Source organism: Capricornis sumatraensis, chromosome 7 (assembly GCF_032405125.1).
Source record: "Capricornis sumatraensis isolate serow.1 chromosome 7, serow.2, whole genome shotgun sequence".
Lineage (NCBI taxonomy): Eukaryota > Metazoa > Chordata > Mammalia > Artiodactyla > Bovidae > Capricornis > Capricornis sumatraensis.
Window position 1 is genome coordinate 42917296 of NC_091075.1, and position 17733 is coordinate 42935028.

Genomic DNA, 17733 nt, shown 5'->3' on the forward strand with positions numbered 1-17733 from the left:
CTCTGTGACCCCCCCCCCCCCTTGGAGATGTTTGGTGCCCTTGCTTTTCCTCCTGGTGGCCGGGGTTGGGGTCCTCTGTCACTCTGGTCGTTGTCCCCAAGCACCTGCCTGCTGCCTCGTGTTTTCATGTCATCTTTTCAGTCCTGTGCCCAACTGCTTAGGGCCCAGGTGATGGTTAGGGGTGTAATAATAATATGAGTAAAACCTTCCTAATATAGCAATGAAATGAATGTGGTCTCCTTTTCAAGTCATCTGCTTCGACATGCTGGGATTTTCTTTTCTTCATGGCTAACAGGGAAGGTGGTGACTGGTGAGGGAGGGAGTTTTAAATCTGCAGACCTTTGTGGATCAGCAAATCATAGGCCATATCTCATATGGGTTCAATAAAAGTCAGTTTTATGACATCCCATTTTTATAAAAATATCAACTTTTAAGTCAGGCTGCTGATTTTTTAAAATATCTTGTCTTATGTTTTTTTCTTTTTAACAAATGTCCTTTTTCCTCACAGTTGCATTGCATCCTCTGCGATCACTTCTTTAGGGATGTGGCTTTCTGCAGTACTGGTTCAGGGAGTGTTAACAGGGCAGGGTGATTTTGTTCTTTCCTAAAGAATCTGTCTACAATGCAGGAGACCTCAGTTCGATTCCTGGGTCGGGAAGATCCCCTGGAGAAGGGATAGGCTACACACTCCAGTATTTTGGCCTGGAGAATTCCATTGACTGTGTAGTCCATAGGGTCGCATAGAGTTGGACACGATTGAGTGACTTTCACTTCACTTCACTTCAAGTGAATAGAGAGACCCATTGGAAAGTTTCATTTTATTTGTCTACTTTGTACAGAGGACTATGTTTTTGGTAAATATCTGATAAATTGGCAATTTTTATTTAAGCTTCTAAGGGGAAAAGCAATGGCTCTAATAACCAACATTCACTGACAAATAGTAGCAATAAAAATGTCCACAGCTTCAATATCATGTAGAATTGAGATTTTGTCATCATTATGAACTGTGGCCTTCCAGGTTACTGATGGCAGATTATGTTTTGTTTGTGAGATGGTTTGTATACAATGAAGAAAAAAAATCAAAGCAATATATCTTAACTATATAGTTTTTGTACATAGGATTATTATTGATAAAAATAATTTCATCCTGCTCACTTCCCCACAGAAGATTCTAGTAGGAAAATGCTTTTTTAAAGGTTGTTTTATTTACTGCTCTATCTCACAGCACAGGAACTGACATATAATAAATATATATTGAGTGAATAAATGAATTAATAAATTTTTTTCATTATGACATATTAACCTGGGTCAGTGCCACTGAAATAAATTACTATTCTACTCTTGGAACTTTGACTGCACATATTGGGTTGTTTGAGGTACTTTCCATATTTTCTTTATTTGTGTTGTTGAAAATAGTGGAATTTTAGAGCATTCACATTTCACTGAGTTCACTGTTCATTGAGATAGTGCAGGATAGGGAAGCCTGGCATGCCTCAGTCTGTGTGGTTGCAAAGAGATGGACACGACTTAGCGACCGAACAATAAGAAGTGAGTTCATTAGTTCCGACAAAATGATGTGACAGAAAAGAGGATAGGTGAAGTCATGGGTTATAGCCCTACACCAAGAATATCCTATGTAGCTTCTTAATGTTTTATTTCCTCACTGGCAAAGAATGCCACCTTCTCTATCTGATTCTAACATTTGTATTGTGCTTGAAAAAACAATATATGAAAGGCTGTAAACACAGAATGTAAATGTTCATTATAAATAACTTGTGGCATATTTATGAAATAAATAGAGGTATCCCCTTATATATCCTATATATTTTACTTCTTAAGAATGCCACAAAAATTGAAGGAAAAAGAGGATGGAGAGAGGATTAGTTTGATGGTCAGCTTGTCTAGCAATAACACCCAGTTATGCAATCAAACACTGATCTAAGTGTTGCTCTGAAGGTATTTTGGAGATTGCCCTGGAAATGTGAGTGGTCTTCATCCAATCAGTTGAAAGACTTGAAGCAAAAACTGAGTTTTCTTGAAAAGAGAACTCTGCTTCAAGACAGCATCAAATTTGCCTGTGTTTCCAACCTTATCGACTGATCTATAAATATCAGACATGCATATTTATATGCATATATACATATGGGATTCCCTGATGGCTCAGATGGCAAAGAATCTGTCTGCAATGCGAGAGACCTGAATTAGATCCCTGGGTCAGGAGGATTGCCTGGAGAAGGAAATGGCAACTCACTCCAGTTTTCTTGCCTGGAAAACCCCATGGACAGAGGAGCCTGGCGGGCTCCTGTCTGTAGGGTTGCACAGAGTCGGACACGACTTACTGACTTCACTTTCACTTTCATATACACATATATATGTATGTATGTACACATACACATATATGTATGTACATATATACACACACACATACAGATGGCCCGAGACTTATAATGCTCTATCTTGCAGCACAGGAACTGACATATAATAAATATATATTGAGTGAATAAATGAATTAATAAAATTTTTTATTATGACATATTAACTTGGGTCAGTGCCACTTAAATGAATTGACTGATTTGACTTACAATTTTTCAACTTCAGCAATGATGCAAAAATGAAGTACATTCAGTAGAAACTGTACTTTGAATTTTGATCTTTTCCCTGGCTGGCAATATGCTGTCTGGTAGATCCTTTTTCGTGATGTGGGGCGTCAGCAGCAACGGCTAGAAACCCATAGTCCCCAGTCAGCTATGAGCTCATGAGGGTAATAAATTGATACACTTACTATTCTCCCCCTAGACAACCATTTTTTTTTTCACTTTCAGCACTGTATTTAATAAATTACATGAGATATTCAGCACTTTATTATAAAATAATCTTTGCGTTGGATGATTTTGCCCAACTAGTGGAAGTGTTCTGAGCACATCTGAGGTAGACTAGGCTCAGATACAATGTTCAGTAGGTTGGGTGTATTGAATGCATTTTAGACTTAAAATATTTTCACCTTACCCCACTGGTTTTATCAGGATGTAACCCCACTATAAGTTAATAAATGTATATGTATATGTATGAGGTGGTTTTGTTTTCTACGATACTGGGAAAGAGTAGGCAGAGAAAGGTCACGTTTGTGTAATTATTTTCCACTTTATAGTGTCTTCTCAGACCTAGTAACATTTTTTTATGTTTGCAGTATGACACAACAAATCCATGTATGGTGAATCAGAAAACTGACAAGCAATGCAATTTAAAGTGTACAGCTGTTCCACTAACAGTTTTGGCAATGAGAATCCCAAGAGTTATCTGAGCTGAGTCCCTACACCTCAGATCAAGCATAAATTTCCAAATGTTTTGAAGCCGAGGCTCTCAACATTAACACTGTGCTGTCAGTCTGCCAAATGGGAAGTGGTTTGTAATTGCACAGACGTTCCCCTTGGTATTTAGGTAAACAGGAGTACATCAATAGAGTTGGTTTTGTGGAATATAATATATTGATTGATTCTCTTTAGAAGCAGAGAACTGCAATACATTCAGACCTAAAAAAACAAAACAGAGAGTTTGGGGGAGAAAAACAAACAAACAAACTTGCTTTGAACAGCAGGAGACGACGTTTTGGCAGCTGAGCAGGGCAAGAGCTTCATGAGCCGCTCTTTAATGCTGCGCTTGGTGCTGTTCTGAGTGTAGAGGAAACCTAGAAGATATGGGATGGGTTCTGTTAATGCCAGCTGCAGAGAGAAACCTGGGGCATGCTGCTCTGTGTGTCAGCAGATGCCATGGCAGGCAGGATCTGGGTGCAGCCATATTTGCTCAGGCAATCACAGGCAGAGGGTTGGGACCCCAGAAGGAAAACAAAAACAAAAACAAAACAAAACTAACTAAATCCTGGTTTTCCCTTTTAGGTTTATTTTATGTTGCATTAGATAATGATTACCCCATGAGCAAAGAATCATGCAAATAAATCTTTTGAGCAGCAAAAATAAGATTTGCGGACTTTTGGAGGTCTTAAATTGGGAATACAGCAAATATCACTAAAAGAGTGAACTGGATTGAAATTTCAACATTCAAAGCAGTGTTAACGGCCCACGTGACATTTTCTGCACTCATAACTCCCGTCTTTGCTTCCAGGGGAATGGGTACTCTGCATAAATCATTCACACCACAATCACCTGTTAGTACCTTTGCCTTCCCTGAAAGTGAGAAAATTGATGTCCTTGATATGCAGCTTCATTAGCATAAGCTGATGTGCCCAGAGATGGGACATCCTTCACATGTGGACATTAATGGATGGGGCTTATTCAAGCAGAGTGATTCTAAAAGACATAAGGAGTATTCACAAAATGTTAACCCAGGAGTAGATGGAGCAGTATCTGTGATTTCAAGTAGTTAGTGAGGACTCAAGGAAAATCAGTAGTGACCCGGTGGGCCAGCTAGCAAGTGCTTGAAAACCTGCTGGTGCCAGGAGCCATATCTGTCCAGCTCAGCATCAACTTGCCCATTCTGAGTGACCAGAAGCCTGAATCTTCACGTCGCTATATAGATTACTGCCCCAAATCAGTTTGGAAAGTGTAGAATACAAGCAAGAGCAAAAGGACCAATTTAAATCAAGGTTAGACCATCCTTAAAATATGAACTTGGCAGATGGACGCCTTGTTACTTTATAATTCCCGCCTTGGTGTTATAGAAAGTCCTGAGTGCAAGGCTACTGTTCTAGTTCCCTTTGGAGCTATTCATCCTACCATTGGAGCCCATTGGCTAAAAAGCCTGATAGATAAGATAGATGTTGTGTCGAGATGACAGCAGATGACATAGATCATATTGGATCATTTCCCTACTTAAAAAACTGCCTAAACTTTCCCACTGTCTTAAAAAAAATCCACTTTCTACCACGGACCCCAATCCCTGCACAATCTGGCCCTTCCTCACTCTGACAGCATTGTTCATCATCCTCCCTGCTGCCTGACCACCAGCCATTGGCCACACCACCCTTCTTGCCTGTTCCCACACTAGGTCCCTCCTCTGCCCTTGACACTTACATGGTGTGAAATATCTTGATTACTTAATAATGCCAAGTGCTGGTTGAGAGCCTGGCACATAGTAAGAGATCAATAAATGTCTGACAAATGAGTGGACAGATTCACTTTCCATACCAAGAGAACACCCAATTTCATTTCCTAGATTAGCATCTAAGGAAGCTTTTAAACTTGTAAAATCAATCTGCTCTACATACTGTAGACTCTGGTTAGCTTCTTTGTACTACATTTCTAAAGGGACACGTCTATCTAAGTATACTCTCCTTGTAAACCTGACTGGGATATGATGACTTTGCTTTAGCTTTTCAAGCAGGCCATTCTGCTTCTTCCATTGGTGTCCTCTCAAACCTTCATGCCACTGTGTGTACAGTCAGGTGGGTCCTTCAACAAAACCAACTTCTACCAAGGACGAGATGGTTGAATGGCATCACCAACTCAATGGACATGAGTATGAGCAAGCTCCAGGAGTTGGTGAAGGACAGGGAAGTCTGGCGTGCTGCAGTCCATGGGGTCACAAAGAGTCAAACATGACTGAGTGACTGAACAACAACACTGCCTGCTCTTACAAACTTCAAAACTGTTCAAACGCACTCATCTTGATAAAATTTTCCTGTCAGTTTGCAGCCTTCCAGAGAGAAGAACCCCCTCCCTCCTCTGCTCTATCTTCTCTGTTGTCCCTGATTCACAGCACCCTCTCCATTGCTCTGGGCATCACCCCCTCTTGCAGAGACCCTCTCCTGTCAAGAAGTTAGAAAGGAAAGGTTCTACTAACCTTCAACAGTAAGAGAGAGACTATTGTTACCTCTTAACTCAGCTTCTGTGTTTCAGACTGGACTTCTTGATATCTAGCCAAACTTTTCATACTGTTCATAAGCTTCTCAAGGCAAGAATAATTTGTCCACCTGATGTGAAGAGTCAATTCATTGGAAAAGATCCTGATGCTGGGAAAGATTGAAGGCAAGAGGAGAAGGGGGCGATAGAGGATGAGATGGTTGGATGGCATCACTGACTCGATGGACATGAGTTTGAGCAAGCTCCTGGAGGCAGTGAAGGACAGGGGAGCCTGGTGTGCTGCAGCTCAGTGGAGTCACAAAGAGTCAGACAGGACTTGGCAACTGAACAACAACAAGGCAAACTCTACAATCATGCCTGAAACTGGCACATAGCAGACACTTGAGAAGTATTTGCTGGTTGCTCAGTTTCCTCCTTTTCCTTTAAATTCTGATATCTGCCAGACTCACTCTCTCTTTGACAGGTTCCTAGACCCTCAGGCTTGGGTGTGGAGAAGGGACCTTTATGATTCTCAAGTACTTAAGTATTAATGTTGATCTTCCTGCCTTCAGCCCCATCCCCAAATTAGTAGTTAATGTTGTTCTTGCCTGGAGCATCTTTTGAACCCTCACGTGGGAGTATACAGGTTTTTGTTTTATTACTTCAAGTCAAGTGACCTTGGGCAGGTTATTAATCTTCTCAGTGTCATTGTCTTTTCTTTACAAAACAAAAGGCTTTATACTAAAAAGATCTTGGTTGTCAAAACATAGTTTTAAAGTCCATTTTAGGAATATATTTAAATGTAAATTATATATGGTAACTGCTGTTGCTGCTAAGTCGCTACAGTCGTGTCCGACTCTGTGCGACTCCATAGACGGCAGCCCACCAGGCTCCACCGTCCCTGGGATTCTCCAGGCAAGAACACTGGAGTGGGTTGCCATTTCCTTCTCCAATGCATGAAAGTGAAAAGTGAAAGGGAAGTCGCTCAGTCGTGTCCGACTCTTTGCGACCCCATGGACTGCAGCCTACCAGGCTCCGCCCAGGGGATTTTCCAGGCAAGAGTACTGGAGTGGGGTGCCTGCCTTCTCCATATGGTGACTACCTTAGTTTTACTGTGTTTTCTCCTCAGTGAGAGCTTTAGCTTCCTGCAGGTAGGACGTGGATATCATGGAATCCTCAGGGTCTCTTTCGCACTTTGTCTGTCTTTCCCTTCCAGTCTCTCCTTCTCAGCTATCAGATCACTCTGCACTTTTCCCCTTAGAGTGTCTGAGTGTTTAAGCATGGTAGTAAACAGCCTAGGTAGATCCTGGCACCATGGTCTTGGGTAACTTTATTTAATCTGAATCTCAGTTTCCTCATCAATAAAATGGATTAGTACTAGTATCTACCTTGTACTATTGTTAGAATCTAATGAAATAATACATAAAGCACCTAGTATAGTGACTGTTCATAACATACTTTCAATTAATGTTAGATATTAATTTTTCTTAGTCCTTTGAGCATACATCCCAGTCCTTTCTACATGCTACTATCTTTGTCTGAAATTGTGTTTTACCTTATTGTGGCTTTCTCTTCTGCCATGTTTGAGATTTCAGTTCAATAATCACTTCCTAAGGAAAACTTTATCTGACAGACCAAACTAAATAATGAACAGCTTTATCATAAGCTCCTATAGTTTCCTATATTTATCCTTCATAGCATTATCAGAGAAGGCAATGGCACCCCACTCCAGTACTCTTGCCTGGAAAATCCCATGGATGGAGAAGCCTGGAGGGCTGCAGTCCACGGGGTTGCTGAGGGTCGGACACGACTGAACGACTTCACTTTCACTTTTCACTTTCATGCATTGGAGAAGGAAATGGCAACCCACTCCAGTGTTCTTGCCTGGAGAATCCCAGGGACGGGGAAGCCTGATGGGCTGCCGTCTATGTGGTCGCACAGAGTCGGACACGACTGAAGCGACTTAGCAGCAGCAGCATTATCAGAAATATAATTAAAACAATTGATGGTGCAATTATGTTTTTGACATGTCTTCCTTACTACAATGTAAGATTGAAGATTTCTACTTCCAGTCTTTAGAGAATAAATAACTTACTGGAAGTATTGTCTCACCATAAACATATAGCTGGACAAGCATACCTCAGAGATATTGCAGGTTCTGTTCCAGACTGCTGTGATAAAGTGAATACAGCAATAAAATTAGTCACATAAATTTTAGGTCTAGAACTTAATTATAGAACTTACATTTATTCTATACTATAGTTTATTAAGTTTGCCAAAGCATTATGTCTAAAAATCATTGTACAAATCATTTTAAAATATATTATTGCTAAGAAATGCTATCATCTAACAATACAAGGTTGCCACAAATCTTCAATTTGCTAGAAAATGCAGTATCTATGAAGCACAATGAAGCTAAATACAATAAAATGAGGTATGCCTGTATGTGAGGCAACTGTTCTCAAGCACTGAACAATAAGCAATGTAGAACTGTAGTACTGGAGAGGGAAGAAGCTCCTGAGATGAGCCCCATGAATGCCCAGCTCCCTCTGCCAGGGGCATGTTCCTTCCATAGATCAGAGAGATAAGGCACAGGCTCAATATACTGAGGTAGAATTTGCAGGGCATGGTGCTGGAGAAGAGAGAACCATTATGTGTGTCAGAGGAAAGGACCCATGTAAGAATTAAATGTGGCCATTGTGATGTTTCATTGTATGTGTTAATGTAACTGAGCTAAAAGTTATCCAGATAGCTGGCGAATTATCATCTCTGTGTATGTCTGTCTGTGAGGATGTTTCTAGAAGAGGTTAGTTATTTAACTGGTAGATTGAATAAAAAAGAATACTTTCATTAGTGCTGGTGGACATCATCCAAGAGGTTAAGGGGCTTGAATAGAACAAAAATGTAGAGGAAGGCAGATTCGTTCTCTACCTGAATTCAGATATCCATCTCTCCCACCTTCAGACATTGGTGCTACTGTTTCTTAGGTTTCTGGACTCTAACTGTGATTTACATCATTACCCTGGTTCCCAAGTCTTCAAGTTTGGACTGAAACTATCATCAGCTTTCCTGGGCCTCTAGGTTGCAGATGGTAGGTTGTGGGACTTTGCAGCCTTTGTGATTGTATGAGCCAATCTTTCATAATAAGTATCTTTCTGTTAACCTGTACATATCCTGTTGGCTCTGCTTCTCTGGAAAACCCTGACTAAGACAGTCATGGACCAAGGCCTAGGTGATGCATGATCAGGGACATACTTCACAAGACTCAGCAAGTAAACTGTTGTAAGACAGAATTGAACAGAGGTGTCAGAAATCATTCAGTACTATGAGATACTGGAGTTCTTGCCAGGGCCAAAAAAGATAAATACATAAATAAGAAGAAGAAAAAAGTGAGAAAGAAGGACAGAAAGAAGTTGCACTGTTGCACTGAACACTTCTGGCATGCACTTGAGAGCTCAAATGGACTATGCTTTTAGAGTAAGGATCACCACCCAGGGCAAAAGCCACATCCTGTAACTAATAATGAAATAAAAATGGACCTATTCTAACATTTAATATAATAGAATTGTAGTTGGCAAGATCAGAAGTGCTAATAACTGTGGAATGCCTTCCAGAACATTACTCAAAACATTTTGAAGGAAGATAACACAATCTAAACTCCCTACAGTGTACTATAACAAAATCCTTCTGTGCTACCAAACATTAGCAGACATGTGAAGGACTAGAAAAATGTGACCCATACTCAAGAATTTTTAAAAAGCAGTCAATAGAAACAGACCCTAGGATGACACAGATGTTGGAATTTCAAGGAAAAAATAGCCATAAGAAGTAAACAAGTGAAACATTTCAGCAGAGAAATTAAACCACAGAAGGAAACAAATGGAAATTTCAGATGAGAAAAGCAAAATATCTAAAAAGAAAAAAAAATTTTTAGATGGGCTTAATAGCGGATAGCATATTCAAAAGCAGAGACATTCCTTTGCCGACTAAGGTCCATCTAGTCAAGGCTATGGTTTTTCCAGTAGTCATGTATGGATGTGAGAGTTGGACTGTGAAGAAGGCTGAACACTGAAGAATTGATGCTTTTGAACTGTGGTGTTGGAGAAGACTCTTGAGAGTCCCTTGGACTGCAAGGAGATCCATCCAGTCCATTCTGAATGAGATCAGCCCTGGGATTTCTTTGGAAGGAATGATGCTAAAGCTGAAACTCCAGTACTTTGGCCACCTCATGCGAAGAGTTGACTCATTGGAAAAGACTGATGTTGGGAAGGATTGGGGGCAGGAGGAGAAGGGGACGACAGAGGATGAGATGGCTGGATGGCATCACTGACTCGATGGACGTGAGTCTGAGTGAACTCTGGGAGTTGATGATGGACAGGGAGGCCTGGCGTGCTCCGATTCATGGGGTCGCAAAGAGTTGGACACGACTGAGCGACTGAACTAACTAATAGCAGTTTGGGGACTCCTGAGGAAAGAGTTGAAAGCTTGAATGGAGGTGAAAAAAGACAAATCATCCAATCTGAATAACAGAGGAAAAGGGATTAAAAGATCAGATCCTTAGTGATTTGTGAGACAGTATCAAATAGTCTAACATAAATGTAATTAGAGAACCAAATGAGACAGGAGAGAAAAAAGAGAAAAATAAATGGCTAAAACATTCCAAAGTTGTTTATAAACATCAATGTACATATCCAAGAACCTTGAAATTCAATAAAGAAAAATACAAGTTGAATTACATATAGGTATGTCGTAGTCAAACCGTTGAAAAAAGTTAAAAAAATCTCAAGCAAAAGCAGACTAAAAGGACATGCCTTACATATAGTGGTAATAATATGATAATGGTTTTTGATCAGAAACAATAGATGACAGAAAGCAATGGAATTATGTGCTGGAGAGAATAAAAAGATTTTCAACCCAGAATTCCATATTCTGTGATTAGATTTTTTAGAATGAAGATGAAATAAAGGTATTTTCAGATAAACTAAAGCTAAGAGAAATCATAAATACCAGACCTGCCTTAAAAGCAATACTGGAGGAATTTCTTCAGGCTGAAAAGAAATGACATGATACAGGAACTTAGAGCTACACATAGAAATGAAGAACACTGGAAACTGGAAATATGTGAATAAATATAAAATATTATCTCATTTTCCTATTTCCTTTGTTTAAAACAACCAAAAATATTGTGGGGTTTATTACATTTGTCAATATTACGTTTCTGACAATAATAGCATAAAGTATGGGGGGAAATAAATGAAATTTTACTGTTGTACGTTTTACACAAAGTGGGACAATATTAACTCTAAGTAATCTGAATAAGCGAAGGAGACATATTATAATCTCTAGATGCTGGGAAAACAAATGAAAATAATAAAAGGAGGTGCAGGTAAATATCTAGTTGAGGAATTAAAATGTAATATCAAAAGTATTTGATTAACCCCAAAGTAGTCAGGGACAGAATAGAGAAATCAAGAGACTATATAGGAGAGTAGACTTAACATTCTACCACATCATGAAACCAGAAACGAAATCTTTCTTATTCATGACTGTATGCCCATTACTTTTCACAGTGCCTAATATATAAAGTGTTCAATCAATATCTGATGAAAGCATGAAATTAGACTCTTTATCTTACACGATGGTCTCAAAATGTGCACATTGGTGGCATGTCTGTAACTGGCAGATTCATTTAGAATCTGCATGATATGCTTCCTCTTAGCATGGAAGCAGTGTCCTCTTCACCAACTGGACATCTGGGTGTGAAGGCAATCTACTAAGGATGCTACTGAGTGCATTCCCCAGCCAATAACACTAGAAAGAGATTAACTGGTGAAGGTAGGTCAACCAGCAAAGTGCCTTAATATGGATGGCGTTTTACACCCATAGAAACCACACACTCTTGGATAGATTAACTGTATCACATAAATATTTATTTACTCATTTATTTAAAAAGCACTTACAATAATGCATATGTTGTAAATAATATTTGTTGTAGAATTGTGGATGCACAAGTGGTCATACAAGAAAAAAATCCCTGCTCTCCAGGGTCTAACCATCTACACTGATGGTAACCTCTATTATATCCCATGATGGATAATTCAGTTTCTGCTATTAAGCCTGAATTCTCTGAGGGGAGGACTCTGTTCACTGATTAATACATTATTCAAAAAAAATTTATTGAATGTCTTCAGTGTGCTTTGTACTATCCCAGGTACTAGGAATAATTCCCGCTTTAATTGATCTTATAGTCAGGGAAGAAAAAGTAATAAAAATAAGTAGCAAAAACTAAAGTTTGCCAGATAGAAAGCAGGACTGAGAGCTATTGCTGAACAGCTTGAGAGGTAGAGTGGGAAAGACATAATTTTCAGTGTGGTGTCCGGGGAGGTTTCACTGGAGTTACATATCAGCAAAAATACCTAATGAGCTGAGAAAGTTTCTTATCCTATTTTGATTATTAGCAACCAGCACATGTTAGGCACTAACATATATATTAGTGATTCATCTTCCTCATTTATTAATTCACTCAGTATTTTTTGACACAATGGACAGGTTAATACCTTAAATTAATTGGCTACATAAACTGCTGAATCCAATAATCTATCATAAATTTATTGCCTTACAAATCAAAATTAAGCCAACTCCCTTATCCCTGCAACTGGAAGTTAAATCAATGTACTAGGGTACTAGTACTTAAAAAATCAGGAAACAAAATAATACAGAAAAGAGAATAAGAAGTAAGTGTGCAAGTAAGTAGGCTACTTTAAATTGTGATATAACTGAATGAAAATTCATTCGTGTTTATCAATAGGAAAGGTTTCATCTTACAAAGCCTGACACTACTAAGTGAAAGTGAAGTCACTCAGTCGTGTCCAACTCTTTGCGATCCCGTGGATTGTAGCCCACCAGGCTCCTCTGCCCATGGGATTCTCCAGGCAAGAATACTGGAGTGGGTTGCCATTTCTTTCTCCAGGGGATCTTCCCAACCCAGGGATCGAACCCAGGTCTCCTGCATTGCAGGCAGATGCTTTAACCTCTGAGCCACCAGGGAAGCCCTGACACTATTAAGAACACAACCATTACCTCAGTTGCTCCGTATTTCTGACCCCTGCTCATCTCAACAGTGTATAAACAAGTGGTCATTTTCACAGACTGCTTTCCAGTTACACACAAAAATTGCAATTACATGTAAATGACAGGCTTCCAGGTGAATGATGGGCCATGAATTATGAAATCAACAAGTAATGATAATGGTAATGCAAGTGGTAATCTCACCATAATGAGAATTACCCTTATCTTTCTCCTTTTTCTAGGAGAGCTGTTATCAAGAACAAATGTTTCCTGTGGCTTTGCACGGGAATAAAGGCTTCTGCTCCATAATTCACATCCCTGTTTAAGCTTCCATCTGGTGCTTCCAAATTATGACCAATGTTTTTCTTCCTAGATCCTAAACATGTGGGTATCTGTTGGAGGAAAATGGCTAATAATGTTTCCACAGACATGGTGTCTTCCATGAATCAATAACTATGACAAAATCAGTAGGCATTGAAGTGACCCTGTGATCCTGTGTGGATCTCCTTTGAGTCTGTGACAAGCTGCCTTGTGGGCAGTCATTTGGGCTGGAGTGACTGCAAATAGGAACTTTCCACCAGCAGGTCAATTTTTTAAATGGGCTTGGAGCTGGGGCTTCCCAGTAGCACGTGGTTAAGATTCTGCCTGCCAAAGCAGGAGATGTAAGAGACACAGGTTTGATCCCTGGTTTGGGAAGATTCCCTGGAGAAGGAAATGGCAACCCACTCCAGTATTCTTGCCTGGGAAATCCTGTGGACAGATGAGCCTGGTGGGCTACAGTCCATGGGGTCTTGAAGAGTTAGACATGACTGGGCAATTGAGTGCGCACACACACAGGGCTGATAAATACACACACACACACACACACACACACACACACAGAGTTCATTTTACCTTTTCAAATTTATTCTTGAAGAAACAGGACTCTAGATAATTTGGACTATGTACTCTGATGATAATTCTTGCTGAAAATTGCTATCAAACCACATCAATTGTTACTGGATGCTATAGTCAGCCCCCAGTTATAATGACTTATTTTGAAGAAGGGCACCAGCAGAGTCAGTGGCCAAAAATCAAGGGGAAATGCCTACATTTAATTTTGTAGCTATGAATTTTGGAGCCATCACACTGACCTTCCTGTTTCATTTTGTCTGATTATAAACCAAGTAGCCTCTTTATTAGTTAATATAGAAGGTGGGAGCCAGAAAGTGCTTGAATTTGCTGGAAATAATCTACAGACTAGATCTAAATGCAAATAGAATAAATTTGACTCTCCTGAGAGTTGCCACCTGAAGACACCTGTTTCGTGTAAACGAATGCTGGTCTGTCAGCCTCTCTGTGTCTTTCCTGTGTTCCTCTCTGCCTTTGTGTCTTTAGCTGTTCCTCTGACTTTCTTCAGTCTTTCTCACTTCCTTACCTCTGTGTCCCTCTCCCTCGCTGTCTCTGTGTTTCTCTGGCTCCATGTCTGTCTGTCTCTGCCCTTCTTTGTGCCTATTTGTGTCTCTCATTTCCCTGTCTTTCTCTGCCCTCTGTCTCTCTGCCTCTGTCTCAGTTGCTCTCTCAAGCAAGACAGGGTCCCATTTGATTTTCTTTAACTTTGTGTTGACTGCACACCTCATGAAACATTTAGAGAGAGCCTTAGTCAGCTTAGGTGTGGGATAATCATTGTAAACTACTGCTGGGTGAATGTCAGTAAAGGACTAGACTGTCAAAAGCTGCAGCGCTTTCCAAACCAGTACTGAGTGCTCCTGCTCATCCACATTTCTGCCCTGCTCTATCGGCAAAGCTCACAAGCGCATGTTAACAGAGAACAACAACACAGCAAAGGTGTCCACTTTCTTTGGGATCCTTCAAGATTCATCATTGACAACAACACTGTAAAGCAATTTTCCTCCAATTAAAAAACAAACTTAAAAAAAAGCAAATAAAGAAAATAATCATCATTGAAATCTTATTTTCCTTTGCGCCTCTGCACAGATTGCCCAAACTTCTTATTAGGCGATACCTTTTGTGTGGGGTTGGGAAATTGTTTGGAGCTCCCTATAGGTATGGTGACAAGGTCTTCTGTTGGTCCAGGACAGTGCCAGTTTATGCACTGTCCCAACATTCAGTTTGTTAGCACTCCCTTTTTGTGTTCAAAATGTTCTGGTTTGGATGGGCAAATGGTCTAGTCATGGTGTATTAGCAACTGGTAAGGTCCGTTCCCACAGAGTAATGTGCAGTCATTGACTCCATTCAACTATCAGTAATGTCAATTGTACAACTTCATTTTTAAAATGGTATTTAAAAATAGCTAAAATTAGTAGGCAAGATGAAATAAGGGTAAAAATATATGTATTTGCATAGGATGGAATATTATTCAGCTTTAATAAAAAAAGGAAATCCTGCCATATGTGAGAACATGGATGAACCTAGAGAGCATTAAGCTAACTGAAATAAGACAGTCACAGAAAGATGGAATTCTACTGAGAGGAAGCCTCCAGAACAGTCAAATTCATAGAAGCAGAGACTAGAACGGGGCTTGCCAGGATCTGGGGTTGCAGGGAGGGGATACAGTGTTCCCCTGTATAAAGTTCAGTTACATGAGATGAATTAGGTCTGGAGATCTGTTGCATGCAATACAACATAGCACTTCTAGTTAAGCAGACACTGCTGTGCACTCAAAAATTTAAGGGGGTAGATCTCATCTTATGCAACAAAACAATGTAAGTAATATAGCTACATAAAAAATGCAATATAAAAATGTAAGTAACTTGGGTAACATTTGCAGTGGAGTGACTTACAGCTTTGGAGTCAGTCAGTACTGGTTTGAAAACGTTCTTCCACTTTTTGTTCATGAGAATTTGGGAAAGTAACTTAAGCTCACTGAGCCTCTTTGATCTCAGCTGTATCACAGGAATTATAATAATTCAGCCTTTGCTATGTCCTGAGGTGTTAGGAGGTTCAAGTGAGGTTACATATACATAGATCCTGGTGAGATAAATGTTCTCCTCCTGAAATGTGTTTAAGGCTTAGCACCCAACTCAAAAAGGAGTATTTCAAAATAGATAGCAGTATCTTTTTTTTAATATATAGTAGCAATTAAAGCACCCCCCAAATCTCTATCTTGCATATTGTCCCTTTAATAATAATTGTATTATAAATATGAATTAAGCCTAAACCCAACTGCAGTATTCCTCCAAACTAAATACAAATAACCCATTTAATATATATATAGATCCCATTTAAAAATATATATTGTTTTAAGTGCTTTTAATTATTACCTATTTTATAATTTTAAATTTTCCTTTGGAATTAGTCAATCATGTATTTGAAATTAGAAAGCTAGTTACAACTGAGTGAGATTGAGTCTTCTGATGACAAGAAACCACAAATATAATTTATAAATCAAGTTTTAATAAGATTTTATATTATAAAGTTCACTTTCTTGTTAATCAGAGTGTTTATTATATAATGAGTCTTCCCCTCCACTACCCCAGTCATATTCATTTCAGTATAATCTAGGCTACCCTGTTCATCATATGATTGGCCAGTTACCCGACTACTCCCCTTTAATAACATGCTTGAAAAAAAAAATAAAACTGTTTCCCTTTATTCATTTTACTCAGCTTCTTTTAATATAAAATCCTATAGAGTATCATAGTCTGTTATAAGAACTTTGGCTTTTACTTAGGCAGAAAGTGAAACATTTTGAGAAAAGAGTGAGGTAATCTAATTAAAGTTTCATTCTAAAAATATTCATTGCATACCTACTAAGAAGTGGCAAACAGAAACCTAGTTTCTGCTCTCATTAAACCTTGAGGAAGGTAAATATGAATAAAGAATTAAAAAATAAAACAGAAAATTTCTCTAAATTACACTTGAATATGATTTTGCCCTAAGAAACAACAGAGATAAATGCCTAAAATTCAGACTTCTAACAATGACAGTAATAAGAACTTTCTGTGTGCCAAGTACTTTAAAAGCATTGTATCATTTAATCTTTACAAGAACTCCATGTGGCAGATAATAGTATGATACAAATCACAGGTGAGGAAATTAAGCATACACAGATGCATGCAGCTTATAAGTGGCAGTACCTGGATGTAAGCACATGTCCATCTGTTTGCCTTCTGGGTCTGACATTCTGACTTCTTTACTGAACTCATAATGGCTCCAATAAATACCTAGACTACTTCACTTACTGAGTGTGTCTAATTGTGTAGCCTTCAGCTACAGGATATTTGTTTCACTTCGTAGAGTGATTTTTATTTCCTTCTGTGCCCCTTCAGTTAGGTTTCTTAAAACTCATCTTATCTTGATGGGTATATATGAATATAGTATTGAAAACTTGGTAACCTGCATTCTTCTACCAGAAATATTGCCTCTAATTCTATTTTTTACAGGACATCCATCAAATTCCCAGTGGTATTAAAAAATAATAATGCAGTTGAAGAGAAAGCTGCACTAGGAGATCCAATTTCTTCATCTGAAAAATAGGGGTAATAATATGTGACATTCACTAATCTCAAGGAAGTTAGGAGACGAATGAAGTAATTGTCTCTGCAAAATTTCTCAAATGTAGAAGAAATAACATTGAATCCATTATAACTTCCAGTGTGAAACAGTACTTCCCTATCCTTTTGGGCCTCTGTATTCAATCTTAATCTTTCATCAATGTATTTATTCTACAGAACTATTTGTTTATTAGTTTAACAAATAGTATTTGTTGAGTATATTATAAGACCCTGTACTAGGCACTTGGAATAAAAATAAAATAAGATATGAAATGAAGCTCATGTTTACTATTTTTTGAATACCAATTAGTTGGTCTTGGCTGCTCATGAGAATCAAGAGGATAGCTTAGAATAATTATCCCAGCCTGATCACT

At 38.9% G+C, this 17733-nt stretch overlaps 1 protein-coding gene across 2 annotated transcripts in view; it reads right to left on the minus strand.

The window, feature by feature from the left end:
• Positions 1 to 17733, minus strand: part of KCNIP4 (potassium voltage-gated channel interacting protein 4) — a 242555-nt gene that overhangs the window by 133589 nt on the left and 91233 nt on the right. The window contains exon 1 of one of the 2 annotated variants that reach the window (XM_068975026.1): positions 3584 to 3677. The exons of the other annotated variant lie outside the window; for it this stretch is intronic. Coding sequence (XP_068831127.1) covers positions 3584 to 3635 — 52 coding nt within the window. The 5' untranslated portion in view covers positions 3636 to 3677. Of the gene's footprint in view, positions 1 to 3583; positions 3678 to 17733 lie in introns of those variants that run through there. 2 annotated transcript variants of the gene reach the window in all.